Genomic DNA, 16808 nt, shown 5'->3' with positions numbered 1-16808 from the left:
ATACATTTTAAAAAGCACAGTGTTCTTCTAGCCTAAAGAAAGCATATCTACACTGACTTTGTTATTTTAGCAAATTAAGATTTTGATAAGAGTAACTAAGCTATAAAGAGTTCTTCTAAGTAGAATATGTTATATTTATCTCTCTTCCAATGAAATCAAAGACCAAGTTTCATGTGCCTTTGTTTCTACTCCTAACAAAATCGGGAGAAACTTGGAACACTTGTGCATTGCTAGTGGGAAGGTAAAATGGTACAGCTGCTGTGAAAAATGATATGGTTAGTCCTCAAAAAATTAAACAGAGAAATACAATAGGTTCTAAAATTTACACTTCTGGGTACACATCTGAAGAAATAAAAGTAGAACTCAAACAATACCTGTACACCCATGTTCGTAGCAACATTATTCAAAATATCTATTGATACTACAAAATGTAGTATATAATGCAATAGAAAATGATTCAGCCTAAGAAAGGAAAGAAATTCCGACACATGATGCACTGTGTATGAACCTTGAAAACATGCTGAGATAAGCCAGTCACAAAAGAACAAATATTCTATGATTCTGCGTATATGAGGCACCTAGAGAAGTCAAATTCATGAAGGCAGAAAGTAGAATGGTGGTTTCCAGGGCATCAAGGCAAAGACAAACAGACAATTAGTGTTTAATAAGGAAGAGTTTCAGTTTGGGAAGATGAAAAAGCCCTGGAGATGGAAAAGTGATGATGGTTACACAGCAATGTGATTGTGATGAATGCCACCAAACTATAAACTTAAAAATGGTAAAATTTATGTTATGCATATTTTACAAAATATAAATTTATAGATAATAATTTTTAATTATTTTCATTATTTAAAATGAAAATAGACTACTTAGAACTTGGAGATAAGGAGGGGAACAACACACACAGGGTATGTCGGGCAGTGGTGGGGTATGGGGAGGGGAGGGAGAACGCAAGGACAAATAGCTAATGCATGCAGGGCTTAAAACCTAGGTGTGGGTGGATAGGTGCAGCAAACCACCATGACACACATATAACTGTGTAACAAACCCAAACCTAGATAGCAGGTTGATAAGTGCAGCAAACCACTATGGCACACGTATACCTACACAACAAACCCAAACTTAAAAGTTTTGGTATACAGAAAAAATATAAAAATATAAAAATTCAACATGTGTTATTTAAAATGACAGATTAAGAACTATTCAACAGATAGAAAAAATAATTTTGTAAAATATATTTCAGTTGTCTAATAAATAATGTTATGTACTAAGTTGTGTCCCCTTAAAATTCATATATACTAGTTCTAATATCCACTGTAACTTTATTTGGAGATAAGGCCTTGAAGAAAGTAATTAAGATTAAATGAGGTCATAAAGGTAGGATCCTAATCCAATATGACACCAGGGATGCATTAGTACAGAAGAAAGACAATGTGGCCAGGTGCAGTGGCTCACACCTGTAATCCCAGCACTTTGGAAAGCCAAGGTGAGCAGATGACCTGAAGTCAGGAGTTCAAGACCAGCCTATCCAACAGGATGAAACTCTCTCTCAACTAAAAATACAAAAATTTGCCAGGTGTGGTGGCAGGCATTTGTAATAGCAGTTACTTAGAAGGCTGAGGCATGAGGATCACTTGAACCCGGCAGGTGGAGGTTGCAATGAGCTGAGATCACACCATTACATGACAGACATATTCACATGCAGAACAGAACATGTGAGAGATGCAAGAAACCCAGACTTACTTAAACACAGTAAGAAATACAATGTTGTAAAATAGCGTTATGTGACCTTTTAAGAAACTGTAGCTAAAGATGACCGAATAATATGAGTTTCTTTTACTATTCACATGTATGTATTAGGACTTGCTTTAACAAACAGATGAATTTAAAGTACCAAGTCTACTTTTAGATCACAGTTTGTCATGCCCTGGATTAGAGTCTTCATTCAGAAAACCATCAACATGTGATCCTAAAACTGCCCTTGGCTTTTTTAATCCTTCCATTATTAAGCCTATAACAGATGTCTACATTCTGCCCTGGCCTTCATTATGTTTTCTTGATAGTCTATGTACCATTACAAACATAGTTGATGTACTAACACATTTGGGGCAAACCATGTGATGATAACTTTGACTAATGCTTTTCAAATAAAAAAAATGACACGCATATTGTGGGTTAGGGTGATCAGCACGATTTAAGCAAGACAAAAGAACAGAACTAAAGCAATGCTTCAGAAAAAAAGAATGTCAATGGAGAAGTATCTTAGGACTGAAATAGGTCCATAGTAAAATCTCAAGTGCTTTCATTAAAATTAACCAATAATTTATGGAAAAATGGTAATTCCACTCTATGTATAGTTTTATAAATACTTACATTATAATAATGCCGAAATATTGATGATGATTGAGAGAAACTAACTTGACCGGAGTCACAAGCCAAACGGAAAGACCTTGTCGGCACAAATCCTCTCCAGTCAGAGAACACATTGTCTGTTAGAAATATCAACGTAGATTAAACAATATTTATCCAGGAAAACTACACACTGATTATATTGCTTAATGTTGCAAAGAGTAAAGCAAATCACCTTTATGGGCTCACTGTTCTGTACTAAAATCACATCTTGTCATCTAATCGGAGAGAAATGAAGAAGTGATAGGATTGCATAGAGAGAGGCTTCAATTAATTGGCTCCTTCATAAGGTAAGGCTCTCATGTTTTTATTGCATAGTATGCCCATCAAAAAACTAATAGGTTCGTTGTCTTCACTGTGCTCTCCTGAAGAACATCAACATCTTTTTTTTAAAGAAATCTTAAAGCAAAATCATATTTGTGAATAGCAATTATAAAAATAAAAGGAAAACCTCTCTGTGTTACATACTTTAAAAGAAAATTCAGTATTGTTATAAGGCACAAGTTTTGAAATTGCCAGGTAAATTAAGTTATTAAAAGTGTTTAAATGGCCGGGCATGGTGGCTCAAGCCTGTAATCCCAGCACTTTGGGAGGCCAAGGTGGGTGGATCACAAGGTCGAGAGATCGAGACCATCCTGGTCAACATGGTGAAACCCCGTCTCTACTAAAAATACAAAAAATTAGCTGGGCATGGTGGCGCGTGCCTATAATCCCAGCTACTCAGGAGGCTGAGGCAGGAGAATTGCCTGAACCCAGGAGGCGGAGGTTGCGGTGAGCCGAGATCGCGCCATTGCACTCCAGCCTGGGTAACAAGAGTGAAACTCCGTCTCAAAAAAAAAGTGTTTAAGGTAAATAGGTTGAAAGCACAAAAGGTGAGCCAGCATCACCCCATATTTCTTCTGTCTCATGACAGTTGGTACACAAGATTTCTACAGGAACCTTTTTTCATTAATCATGGAAAGGAGATTTAGGATTTATTTGTCCATTTACTTCTCAGAGATATTAATCATTTAAAAAGAAGAAAATTCAGTTCAATCCTGTCATCCAAATGAATCAAACTATTGTCACATTTCCAATTTGCCTTCATATCTACACACACACACACACACACACACACACGTGTATAATATGGGTATAGGTGATAATGTGTACATATGTTCATATACATGTATGTGTATATATACATAGTCTTTCCTGAAACTTTCAATTTAATAAAGTCATCCATGGACTGCTTAGTTTTATATAAATTTATAGAAAACTCAAAAGTAAGAAATTCTCTCACTTCATTGCTTCAATTTATTTACAGGATCATAAAGTTGAGTGGTTTATGGGGAGGCAATGAAATAACATAAAATAATGAAAAGGTAATGTTATCTCAGAGACATCCTAATCAGTACATACACATTCTACCTCATTTTAATTTTATATCTATTTCTTCCATTTCAGTTGAGAGTTTGTGCCCTCTTTCGAAAAGGCAAAATCTCTAGAGTAAGCAACACAATCATATTTCAATCACAATTCAATGTGAATCTATGAAATTCTTTAATGAAAGCAAATGCCAATAATGAGTAACTTACAGAGAATCTGAGCATTTTAGTACCTAAGAAGAAGATAACAAGGGAAAGGCCATGCCCTTTATACTTTCATTTGGTAGCTTTATAAGGCCAAGGGAGTATAAAAGAGTAACACAAGAGTTATTAAGATGTGTACACCCTTACATTTTTTATAATGCCCTCTTAACTCAAAGTATTCTCCAATTGATCAGCACTATTCCTACTCTACCCACTCTTCTTAATGCACTACTACATACAGTAAGTGACATCTCATAAATATTTTACATAATTGTGCTTCTCTTTCTAATCTCCGTTTTGAATATATAAACTCTTCCAAGGCAAGGATTATACTTACTTGGAACTGCTCTGTGTTTCTGATTCATTAGCAATGTGAACAAGGTAGCTATGTAAACACCAGTAAATAAGGAGGATATTGAACATTTCCAACATAAAGAGATGACAAATGTCTGAGATAATGAATATGTTAACTACTCTGATCTGATCACTAAGCATTATATTTATAAAAACACCACTCTGTACCTCCATAAATGTGTAGAATTATTATGTGCCAATTTAAAAAATAAAATTAAATAAATAAAATTCCTCTGTAATTAAAAAATAATCATAATTGGTCTGAAGAGGTTAAATCTTATAGGCAAGGAGGATATCTTCTTGATCATTGAAGAGCACAACTCAATATAAAACTAAAATCTATGTAACTTATTTTTCTAGTAGACTCCAGAGCATTTTCAAATATTTTATCTTGTTTACTCACAAAACAGACTCACAGAATTGAAAACACAATGCATTATTTTCTCCCAGTACATAGGTATCATTCTAGAAAATATAGCTATAACTTTTCTGCTTCAGGAAGCAGTAAAGCCTCCACTAAAATCCTCGAGGTAATCATTCACACACTGATATATGCTAATCACTCTTCCTTAGAAGCCAGGCACAGACAGTGACATGCAACAAATTCCAGTTTATTCCACAAAGTCGGTGGAAAGTTATAAGCTAATAGTTTGATGAAGACCAAAGTCATTAATCAGACTAAATCTTCACAAACCCTTTCAAGAGTCAACAATCTTCACAGATAATGCCACATAGAAATAAAAGCTCTGAATCCCAAGTGTGTGTGTGTGTGTGTGTGTGTGTGTGTGTGCATGCATGTGTGTGTACACATATGCACAAGAGCAGACTGTATACTGACAAGTGGAAGAGAAATCTTATCAGTAATCCCAGTCATCAGTCAGCAGAACAGAACAAAGTATTGTAAACAAATCTGAGGAAAATGCTGTTATCAAGATCAAGATTTGAAAAGAAACCAAAATGGTCACATCAGTTTAACAAGAAGTTAAAAAGTAGCAATCCTTGAATATAAAAAAAATTTTTTAAATAAGTACTCATACTGATACCTTTCTGACTTTGTGTTTGTTCAGTATTTTAGACTATCATCAAAAAACATTAATTCATGTTAGTGTGTTGTCTTTCTGCATATCTAATTTGCATATCTAGACTTAAAAGTCTTTCACTTGGTTTGTATGTGTCATAAAACCAAGTCTTTCACTTGGTTTGTATGTGAATATATAATGGTGTGCCCTGTGTGTGTGTGTGTGTGTGTGTGTGTGTGCACGTGCACATTCCTGAATTAGAACCAAATTTGGCATTGATTACAAGGCTAACCAACAAAACTGTAAGAGTGAAAGGTCCCACAGAATTCAACTGAAATAAATACATGAAGGAAAAGAAAATCCTTAAAAACAGGTTTAATTCTGGTTTTTAGATATTTTTCACCAGACCATCTCCCCTCACTTTCTAGCATCATGTTGATGTTTATAATGGTAATAATTTTTCAATTTTATTTTGTTTTTATTCAAATTTATGTAGTTAACAATTAGCCAATTATTTACAGAGGTGGGAGACATTTCCAAAACATAATAAGCAGTTGTTATATTTTAGTGGCTTAAATTATACAAATGACTCACAGAAAATTGAAAAGATCATCTATCACAGGTGATAGTGTCAGGGAATGAGAAAAGAAACAAGGGAAAGAAAAAGGAAAGAAAGAAAAGGGAAAGAAAAGTTCTTAGGTAGTGAAGACATTCCCTACAGCTATAATTTTTGCAGTGATAAATAATATCTTCATATCTCAAGTCACTACATTTGTTCAATTGACCTAGATTTCAGCAAAAGACCCAAAAGGAATAGCAGTTCATAGTTTAAAAATACACTGTTTTAGTCAACTTAGAAACCATAGACTCTTAAGAAACAGTATGTACATCTGCCTTCCACAGAGTAGAAGGAAGTTCAAATGAAAATGTATCTTTATTAGGATATGATGAAACCAAAGACATTACTGGGTTTAGTGGTCCTGTGTCCCTAGAGCCTCTTTTATGCCAAACTCATTCTGTTTCCCTTTTATCAATTCTCTTGTATCAATTAATTCTTTGAGTTAATTGCACATGCAGTTTTAATCTGTAGGTAATTACAAACAATTAATAGTTAGGAGACAGAATTAGCAGTTCTTAGTTTGATTATCTATATAATTAAAAGGGGTGGTAAACTAGAGTTGACAAATAGCATCTTAATCATTTGAATAATCAAACCCCAGAAGTCTGCTTGGGTGGCTGAATTCCATCTGTTACGTTAGTTTAAATTTTAGAATTAATGACTGAAATGTCCATTTAAATCAATTCATATGTGTTGAAATTACAGTACAAAATTAACAAGGCATATATTCTAAAATTAAACTACCTTCTTTTGTTTGCTTATAATAAGCTGTTTGAAAAAGGATTCAATAAAAACAAAGATTTGTAAGGGAATAAAAGTAATATATTTTCCTCATTGGAAGTTCATGGAGGTAACATCCCTATATCAAAGACTGATTAACGAGAGAAAAGTATAAGAAGCTAATTTATCAAAGTTTTGTGTAGCATGGGAGAATTCAGAAAGGAAGACCCAAAGACTCAGGGAAAATTTTTTTTATGAAGAATGGACAGTCATGTAGAAGTATGATTAGACAAAAATGGGGTATGACCTTATGAGAGTAAACTAGGGAAACCTCAGCAAGGCCTATTTCTTCAGATTCTTCTTGGCTTCTAGGCATGGGGCAGGACATTTGTCAGAAGAGAGTCTTTAGGAGGGAAGGGAGGAAGTCAGGGGTGAATTTCCTGGGTTTTATGGCTAGCTTTGGAGGAGAGGAATTCTAGTTTCTATGTCCAACTTCTAGGGAGAAAAATTCAGACAGGGCTTCCTGATTCTACTGTCCTCCCAATCCTTGCAGCCCAAAATACTCAGCATGCCAGGGCATCACATTTTTGGGATATGTTCTGAGTCCTGAAAGATTCAATAGGCTAAATTATGGATATCTAGTGAATGCCAGTTAATAATCATGGATGTCAATTTATTTTATAGTATTTCTAAGATATATGGATAGTTCTTTTTGTAGTAAGTTCTGTTTAATATTTTGTGTTTAACACTTTGTGTGTTAATACTGAGTGTGGACTTGATTGGATTGAAGGATACAAAGTATTGATGTTGGGTATGTCTGTGAGGGTGTTGCCAAAAAAGAGTGGCATTTAAGTCAGTGGAATGAGAAAGGCAGACCTATCCTTAACCTGGGTGGGTACAATCTAATCAGCTGCCAGTACAGCTAGAATATAGCAGGCAAAAAAGTATGAAAAGAGAGACTGGCTTAGCCTCCTGGCCTACATCTTTCTGCCACGCTGGATGCTTCTCGCCCTGTTGGATTGGCTCTCATTGCTCCTCAGCCTGCAAGTGACCTATTGTGGGACCTTTGTGATCATGTAAGTTAATACTTAATAAACTCATATATATTTATGAGTATATATACATATCCCGTTAGTTCTGTCCCTCTAGAGAACTGTGACTAATTCATATGCTGAGACAGCAAATAAGATATACTTCTAATCCTTTTTCGGCTATCTGATGGGACCAGAGTTTTGTAGATATAGAGCAAATAATAAGAAACAAACAAGCTTAAGGTCAGTTAGAAAATGTATGGGAACTTAATGTGATTTAGAATGTGATACAGAACAGTAGCATCACTGTTGCATAACATCTTTGTGAATTGCCAAGTATTTGTATTCGAACAAGATTGGTAGATACTTTGAAGCTAATAGTGGATAAAAAATGTTAAAAAAAAATGACTTCTGGTTCAATATGGTTTGTTACCTTCATCTGTGAGGCAGCCCCTTTACAACCTGACTGAAATACTATAATGATAAAGGAGAAGGTGAAAATCTCAAGATCACAAAAAATAAATCTAAGCATTTATCAATTTGCAATTGAAAAGAAAATTTAATTAGGATAATGGAAAAGAATTGAGGAAAGCAATTAGTGACTTTTACATAATAATATACTCAACCCATCCTAATCTGAAAGATGGTAGAAAGATGCTTAATAAATTTCAAAGAAAAAAATACAGAAAAAAAAATGTTTCTCTAATGTAGGTGCTGTTTTCAAATAACTGATTCCCCTTTCCTACCTTGATCTACCCCAATCCACTTAGACACTACAGCTCCAAGACAACAACTAGGAAAGAAAGTAGCCCTGGCTCTAGCAGCGTGTTTTTTTTTTCTTAATTGCATTTTAGGTGTTGGGTACATGTGAAGAACATGCAAGATAGTTGCATAGGTACACACATAGCAGTGTAATTTGCTGCCTTCCTCCCCCTTCACCTATATCTGGCATTTCTCCCCATGCTGTCTCTCCCCAACTCCCCACCCCCCCGTCCCTCCCTTATTTCCCCCCAACAGATCTCAGTGTGTAGTGCTCCCATCCCTGTGTCCATGTGTTCTCATTGTTCAACACCCACCTATAAGTGAGAACATGCAGTGTTTGATCTTCTGCTCTTGTGTCAGTTTGCTGAGAATGATGGTTTCCAGGTTCATCCATGTCCCTACAAAGGACATGAACTCATTGTTTTTGATGGTTGCATAATATTCCATGGTGTATATGTGCCACATTTTCCCTGTCCAGTCTATCATCAATGGGCATTTGGGTTGGTTCCAGGTCTTTGCTATTGTAAACGGAGCAGCAGTGTTTGATACAGTCTGATTGTAAGGAAAGAATTCTGTGCAGAGGCTGGGGCTGGCAGATATTAATAACAATGCATAATGGAGATTGTAATTTTTCATGAGCTAAATAGCTAAAAATAATAATGAAGGTGTGGAATAGGAAAATCATCACCTCAGCAGAGCTCAATTGTTCAAGTCAAATGTCTCTGCAAGTTACTGGGAATTAGGCAGAGAACCAAGCATTGACACGCCATTATCAACTACAGAACTAGATTTTTCTCATACCTGAGAAAAATCCAAATGTTCTTTCTATTTGTAATCACTCACTGCATAGATCAATTTCTCCTTATCTGGGACAAAGTAAATAAACTAGGGCCTACATTAATCATGGTAATGCTTGTTAATACTTATTGAAGGCTCAAATTACTAAACAATTTGCACACATTACCTGAACTATGCTGCAGAATAACACTATGAGGCAGGTGTTCCATTTGACAGAAGAGAAAACACATTAAGTCACTTGCTCAAGTTCAGATAGCGGGTAAGAGGCTGTATGAGCCCAGGTCTATCTTGAAGCTTATCTGTGACTCTGACACAAGGGAAAAGGCCTTTGTAGTAGACCAGTCAGAAAGATACCCATGTCCTAATCCCTGGAACCTATAAATGTTAGCTTATATGGCAAAAGAGACTTTGGAACTGTGATTAAGGATTCTGAAATGGGAAGGGAGATGATCCAGGACTGTCCTGGTGGGCTCCAAATGGAATCACAAGTGTTATTACAAGAGAGTCAGAGGGAGACTTTACTACAAAAGAGGAGATGTAATGAAGCAAAAAATAGAATGGAGTGATGTGAAAAAGGGGATCATGAGCCAAGGAATGCAGGTAGCCTTCACAAACTGGAAAAGGCACAGGAACAGATTCTTCCCTAGGGTCTCTGGAAGGAACTAGTCCTGAAGACACCTTGACATAATTCAGTGAAATTCATTTCAAACTTATAGTCTCTACAAATATAAGGAAAAAATTGGGGATTCTTTCAAGTTACCAGGTTTGCAGTAATTTGTTACAGCAGCCAAAGTGAAACTAACACAGTCTACAATTCTAAAAATTCAGTAAAAGTGTTTAAGTCTAAAAATATTCAGCTAGACCCAGGGAAAAATTTTTAAAAAGTGCTTGGCATTCTCACTATATTATAATAAGCCAACTCTTTTAAATAGAAGCCAAAACAATGAGAAAAAAAACTAAGAGTTTAATAATAATAATTGTAAATCAAATAAAAATGAAAATTAGCATTTTTAAAAGGCAAGAAATACAAAGAAACAAAAATTAATGGTGGAATAAAAATGTACTTCAGAGTTAATAGAAGTATAAATGACAGCACAGAATATCAAATGACTGGATTTGGCAAGCACTCCTAGAACGCAGAAGAAAAGCATCCAAAGATGAGAATTATGAGAGAGAAGATTATAGATTAAGAGCACAAAAAATAAATATCCATCAAAGGAACTACACACATTACTGAAAATGAAACTAGAATAATCAGAAATGAAGAAAACATACTATGTAATGATTTTCTGAGCTAAACAAAAGATTTGAATCATCTGACTATTGGAGTTCATTGCATTTTGGGAAAACTTTATTAAGAGACTTGTATACAAGTATATTCTGCAAAATTACAGGAGTAAAGAAAATTTAAATAATAAGAATAAAGAAAATTTCATATATATTCAAGAAGAAAAACATCTACAAATGAATAAACTCCAGCTTATTCTCAAATTTATTCTGTGAAACAGCAAAACAGCAAAATAATCAATCAATAATATAATGCCAACAGATTTTTCAGGAAAGTGAAAAGTTAAATAAGTTTTATAACAAAATTATCTTCAATGTATGAAGGCCAGAAAAAAGAAATCATTCTCAAATATACCAAGGCTCTGAAAATCTGCTCAGAAAACACTTAACTGAAGACCAAGGCATGAATCAATAAAAGAATTTAGAAAACACAGTATAAGAGAACCAGCAGTTATTCCCCTCACCAATAAACACACTTCTCATAGGATCAGGGGTAGTTACATGGATTCTATAGCTTGGTCTTAAAGTGTGGTCCTGCCTGGCTTTACCTCACAGTTTCTATTCTGCATATTCTGCTTTTTCAGGAACCAAACCATTTTTTTCCCCTAGGGTATAAACTTGAACTCACTCACAGTTCAAATGAAATGAGCTTTCAAATTGAAGCCTGTTCTATTATTATCCAAAGAAACAATAACCAGTTTCTTCTGCTATACACTTACAAATACTAAACATTTTATTTGGTTTGGAACATGTACCCAGAGACCCAATATAATGGCGATTTTTATTTTCTCACAATGTAAATATGAGTTTTCTCCTTTTAAACAACTCAAACTGAATCACCTGAATCATGATCGTGCCCTTCACAAAGCTCTTCATTATATCATAGGAACAGCCTCTGGGTGTTCCTATAAAGCTGGGTGACTTAACTAAGAGAAAAAAAAAATAACAGCAATTGTCTTTGGGTAGCAGAATACTATATAACTGTCATGATAATATTCTGTATTTTCCAAATGTTTTGCAATTAATCATAATTAATGGCAATTTTAGAGAAAACACGTTAAAAATAAGTCTATATATCTTTAGGTAAAAATAGGCAAAAATTATGTTAAAATTATGACAAAGCAAGGTATGGAGAGAGCAATACAAACTTTAGAAATATTTGCCTCTAAGGAGGCATTAGATTGAGAATAAATTTCACTCTTTCTAAAGAGAACATTTTGTATTTGCAAAGGAGAAAACACAATTTGTTTAAACTTCCTTCAATAAAGATACATACAAAAAGGAATGTTTCCTTTAAATATGCCTTCAGTGGCACCTTTTGGGGAGTGGGTGTGGTGGGGGCAAAGGATTGAACCACAATATCTTTAGATAACAGTCAAAACTCATATTACCTTCCCAGGAAGGGAGAGACACAGCCTGTTGTGTCATAGTAGCTTTAGAAAACTTTGGTCTTAGGTTTACAAAGGGAAGACTCTTGATTAAGAAAATCAGGGGTCCTGACACCAAGTCTATCGGAGATTTACTTCTGCAGTGTAGGAGCTACTACCTGACTTTGTAATTTGAAAAAGCCTTTTGGATGGCAGCACACTTGTCATCTTTGTCAGGAAGCACCCTGCCAAATGTAGCCGTTGTGGGTAATGGGCTGCAAACACCAGCAGGATGGGGACTGTGTCCCAGGTACTGTTTTGCTGCCTTCATAACCACAGTTCCTGGAACAGGATATGCACTAATTTTGTAGTACAAATGATTGTTATGGTGAACTACAAGATATATGCTTTACAGATAACAGTGAATTTAGGTTTCTAAGCAAGAAAGACAGAGGTCCTGGGGAAAAGTGGACACTGAGTGATCATTTAAGAGTGATCATTAAGCATTTTCTTAATGGTCTACCTGAAAAGGAAGCAACAACAAAGTAGTTTTTTGTTCCTCTCACATAATTCAATTTTTTTACAAAAATAATTATTCCAAGTTTATTACATATTGATGTATGAATCATATGTACCTTACCTATTTTAGCCAAGGCTTTGATGCCTGAACTCATATATCCCTGATGAAAATGAAAAGTTGAAAAGACTTTTAGGAAAGTAATTGTCAGTAATTGTCTTTTAAAAATTCACAATTTTTGTAATACCAATTTCTAAGAGTCTTTCATAAGGAAATTAACTAAAATATAACTACAGATTAACAAAATTGTTTATTATACCATTATTTATAATAATCATGCAGAAAACACTTAATACAGCAAGCTTGAGACTGCTGTTCTTAGCAAGATCTGCTTGTAAAATTAATCTTTGGTTGATATGTTAGAACTCAGCAGGTAAACAATTCCTGATATTAAACTTTCCATAAATTATAAGGGTGTCTCACTATACCCAGACCAATTGAACAAGCAATATGGTTTTTGCTGAATATCTGCTTTCCTTCCAGAAATCTGGAATGTTGATACATGTTTGGCAGAGTATGCCTATGTGACTAGGCTCCAATAAAAATCTTGGGTACTAAGTTTTTAACAAGCGTCCCAGGTATATAACACTTCACACATGTTGTCATGATTTGTTGCTGGAGAAATTAAAGGCATCCTTTGTGATCATACCGGGAGAGGACTACTGGAGTCCTGCTCCTGGTTTCCTGTGGATTTCTTTCCTGTACCTCTCCCCTTTGCTGATTTTACTTTGTAATTTTTCCCTGTAATATATCTTAGCCATGACTACAACCATATGCTAAGTACTCTGAGACCCTCTAATGAATCACCAAACTTGGGGTGGTCGTTGGGGCTCCAATACAAAAATAAAATGGAAATACTATAAATGTCCAGAAATGGGAGACTGGTAAGCACATTTTACTATATCATGCATTGAATTATTCCTCAACAACAAAAGTTATGCTTATGAAGTATTTTATATTATAACTGTACTGTAAGAAAAAAATCTCATATACCTTGTGCTTTTAATTATAGGCCAAAAAAAAATCCATAAACAAAAAGACCAGATGAAATTGTGCCAAAATGTTAAAAGTAATAGATTTTGGTTTAATCAATTTTTTTTTCTGTATTCTATTATCTTATTTCTAAGTGGGCTGATTGTAGAGTTCATGAAACCTTCAATACCTTACATACAGCCACCTCTTATGGAAAGTTACCCTAATTGTTTCTTTCTCCATATCAATTGCCATTGTACTTAAACCATGGTTTCACTGTGAAACTAGACTTGCCACTGAGCTTTGGAGGACAAGATTAGGAAGCAGTCTATGAGTCTGAGGCAAACACATACGAGTTGGACATGAGTGATGGCATATTGGATGTATTTGGCTCAAACTCTGCCCAGTTTGGTTTCTACACCACATAGAGATAATCTGATAAAATCAAATCTTATATGTTAACAGTTTAAAAGCTAGGTGAATGAACAGAAGCAGGCTATGTTAGCTGAATGGTGAATCAACCTCACCAGTTCTCTCTGAAGCTGGTTGATAATCCTACCATTGGGAAATCTAGAACTGAGAATAACTGGGGTGAGGGGATGATTTTCCATAATACCTTCACCTATCAGCTCCATCACTAAAGAAAATTTCTACAGGTTTTATAAAAAAACCAGACCCGAACATTTGGCTTTCCAGAATTTCTATAATGAAGGGGTATTTGATTAGTAATGTGAAAGAATGATTAAGCTTTAGAAAACAAAAACTATCTACAAAATGTACAGTCATAAATCTTTGGTATTTTATTTATTCACATATTATGCTTGAGCTAGAATTGTGCAAAGTTTAAGCAAATTCAATGAGTTGGCCCTTTTAGGAACCAAAAATAAGAATCTAATTCCTTAAGAAAGATTATTAATTTTGTTATTTCCATCTGTTTTTGATGACTGGCTTGTCAGAAGATTGAAGGTCACTAATGTAACATTATCTTTACTGAAAGCTCATTAGAGTAATACATTCAAAAGAGAAAAGAAAGATCCTAGTGACAAAAACAAAGGGATAATTATAGAACATAGCCCTGCTTATGTCTATATCTTCATTCCAAATTCACTCTATTCTTTACTACTCTCCTAGTCAGGGCTGGGAGGGAACTAGCTTGTCACCTTACAAGGTATGAACTGTATATGACTGGTAGGAACTTCACTAAATTGTAGGCATAGTAGTGTAGAGAATTAAATTAAAAATCTGTGTTAGTACTAAGTGGCTCACAAAGTCCAAGTGATAAAGCTAAAGCAAAAGATAAAGCAAATATCACACATAAATATAAGAAACAAGAATAGTGAAATGACCTAAGGCAAAGACTTTCTATTATTGCAATCAATCTTTACAATTATTGGATGTATGGATTAGCCAATTTGTACCTATCCTTTTCAGTCTTTTCATCAGATAGAAAGCAAAATGAAACACAAATCATTATTTCTACTTGTTATAAATATAAGCAAAAGACTAAGTCTTGAGTGGATGAAGAAATTTCTGAATATTAATGCTTTAGATTTTATCTTTGAAGCTCAGATAGCCACATGAATTCTGTTTCCATTATTACCAGTAATTGAAAATTGACAGTACTAATAAAATACTCCACAGATGCTCTGTCTTTTCCCTCCTACACACCAACAGATCAAATTCAACAAAATTTGGTTCTTTTGAGAAACATAATATGTATTACTATCATAGAAATTTTAAGAATAATTGAAGACAAAATTAAGTTTATTTTTTCAATATTTTTCAATCTACCTTACTGGTCTTACTACTATGTCCACATTTGCAACTTTCCTCCAGTTAAACACTCTTTCTACTCCCTTAACCTAAAATAACATAGAGACCAATTTCTACACAGTTGCCTATGCCATGGTCCCCCCAGTAACCCATCCTCACTGATCTTTACCTTCCCAAATTATGGGCAACTTTCAAGGTTAAGCTTTAATACCATTATTTTTTTTTTCTTTCCACTCACAAGGGTACATATGAATTCAAAGGAACATTGTCCATGCCTATGTGCTGAATGGTATTGCCTAGGTTTTTTTCTAGGGCTCTTAGGGCTTTAGATCTTACATTTAAGTCTTTAATTCATCTTGAGTTAATTTTTGTATAAGATGTAAGGAAGGGGTACAGGTTCAGTTTTCTGCATATGGCTAGACAGTTTTCCCAACAGCATTTATTAAACAGGGAATCCTTTTCCCATTGCTTCTTTTTGTCATGTTTGTCAAAGATCAGATGGTTGTAGATGTGTGGTGTTATTTCTGAAGCCTCTATTATATTCCATTGGTCTACATATCTGTTTTGGTACCAGTCCATGCTGTTTTGGTTGCTGTAGCCTTGAGGTATAGTTTGAAGAAAGGTAGTGTGATGCCTCCACCTTTGTTCTTTTTGCTTAGGATTGTCTTGGCTATGTGGGCTCTTTTTTGGTTCCATATGAAATTTAAAGTAGTTTTTTCTAATTCTGTGAGGAAAGTCAATGGTAGCTTGATGAGGATAGCATTGATTCTATAAATTACTTTGGGCAGTATGGCCATTTTCACAATATTGATTCTTACTATCCATGAGCATGTAATGTTTTTCCATTTTTTTGTATCCTCTCTTATCTCCCAGAACAGTGGTTTGTAGTTTTCCTTGAAGAGGTCTTTGACATCCTGTGTAAGTTGTATTCCTAAGTATTTTATTCCCTTTGTAGCAATTGAGGGTGGGAGTTCATTGATGATTTGGTTCTCTATTATTGATTACGGGAATACTTGTGATTTTTACACATTAATTTTGTATGCTGAGACTTTGCTAAAGTTGCTCATTAGCTTAAGAAGATTTTGGGCTGTGACAACAGAGTTTTTTAAATATAAAATCACGCCATCTGCAGAGATAATTTGACTTCCTGTCTTCCTATTTGAATACCCTTTATTTTTTTATTTCGCCTGATTGCCCTGGCCAGAACTTCCGATACTATGTTGAATAGGAGTTACCACTCCTATTCAAGAGAGGACATCCTTGTCTTGTGCTAGTTTTCAAAGGGAATGCTTCCAGTTTTTGCCCATTCAGTATGATATTGGCTGTGGGTTTGTCATAAATAGCTCTTGCTATTTTGAGATACGTTTTATCAATACCTAGTTTATTGAGAGTTTTTAGCATGAAGGAGTGTTGAATTTTATCAAAGGCCTTTTCTGCATATCTTGAGACAGACTTCATGACTAAACTACCTAAAGCAATGGCAACAAAAGCCTAAAGTGACAAATGGGATCTAATTAAACTAAAGAGCTTCTGCACAGCAAAAGAAACT

At 34.8% G+C, this 16808-nt stretch overlaps 1 protein-coding gene across 1 annotated transcript in view; it reads right to left on the bottom strand.

Moving 5' to 3' along the window:
* Positions 1-16808, bottom strand: part of IQCM (IQ motif containing M) — a 405329-nt gene that overhangs the window by 275690 nt on the left and 112831 nt on the right. The window contains 1 exon segment of the mRNA XM_039479166.2: positions 2374-2489. Coding sequence (XP_039335100.1) covers positions 2374-2489 — 116 coding nt within the window.

The sequence above is a fragment of the Saimiri boliviensis genome, chromosome 3 (assembly GCF_048565385.1).
Source record: "Saimiri boliviensis isolate mSaiBol1 chromosome 3, mSaiBol1.pri, whole genome shotgun sequence".
NCBI classification, from domain to species: domain Eukaryota; kingdom Metazoa; phylum Chordata; class Mammalia; order Primates; family Cebidae; genus Saimiri; species Saimiri boliviensis.
The sequence above is the reverse complement of the archived record's forward strand: the minus strand, read 5'-3'. Positions and strand labels throughout refer to the sequence as shown.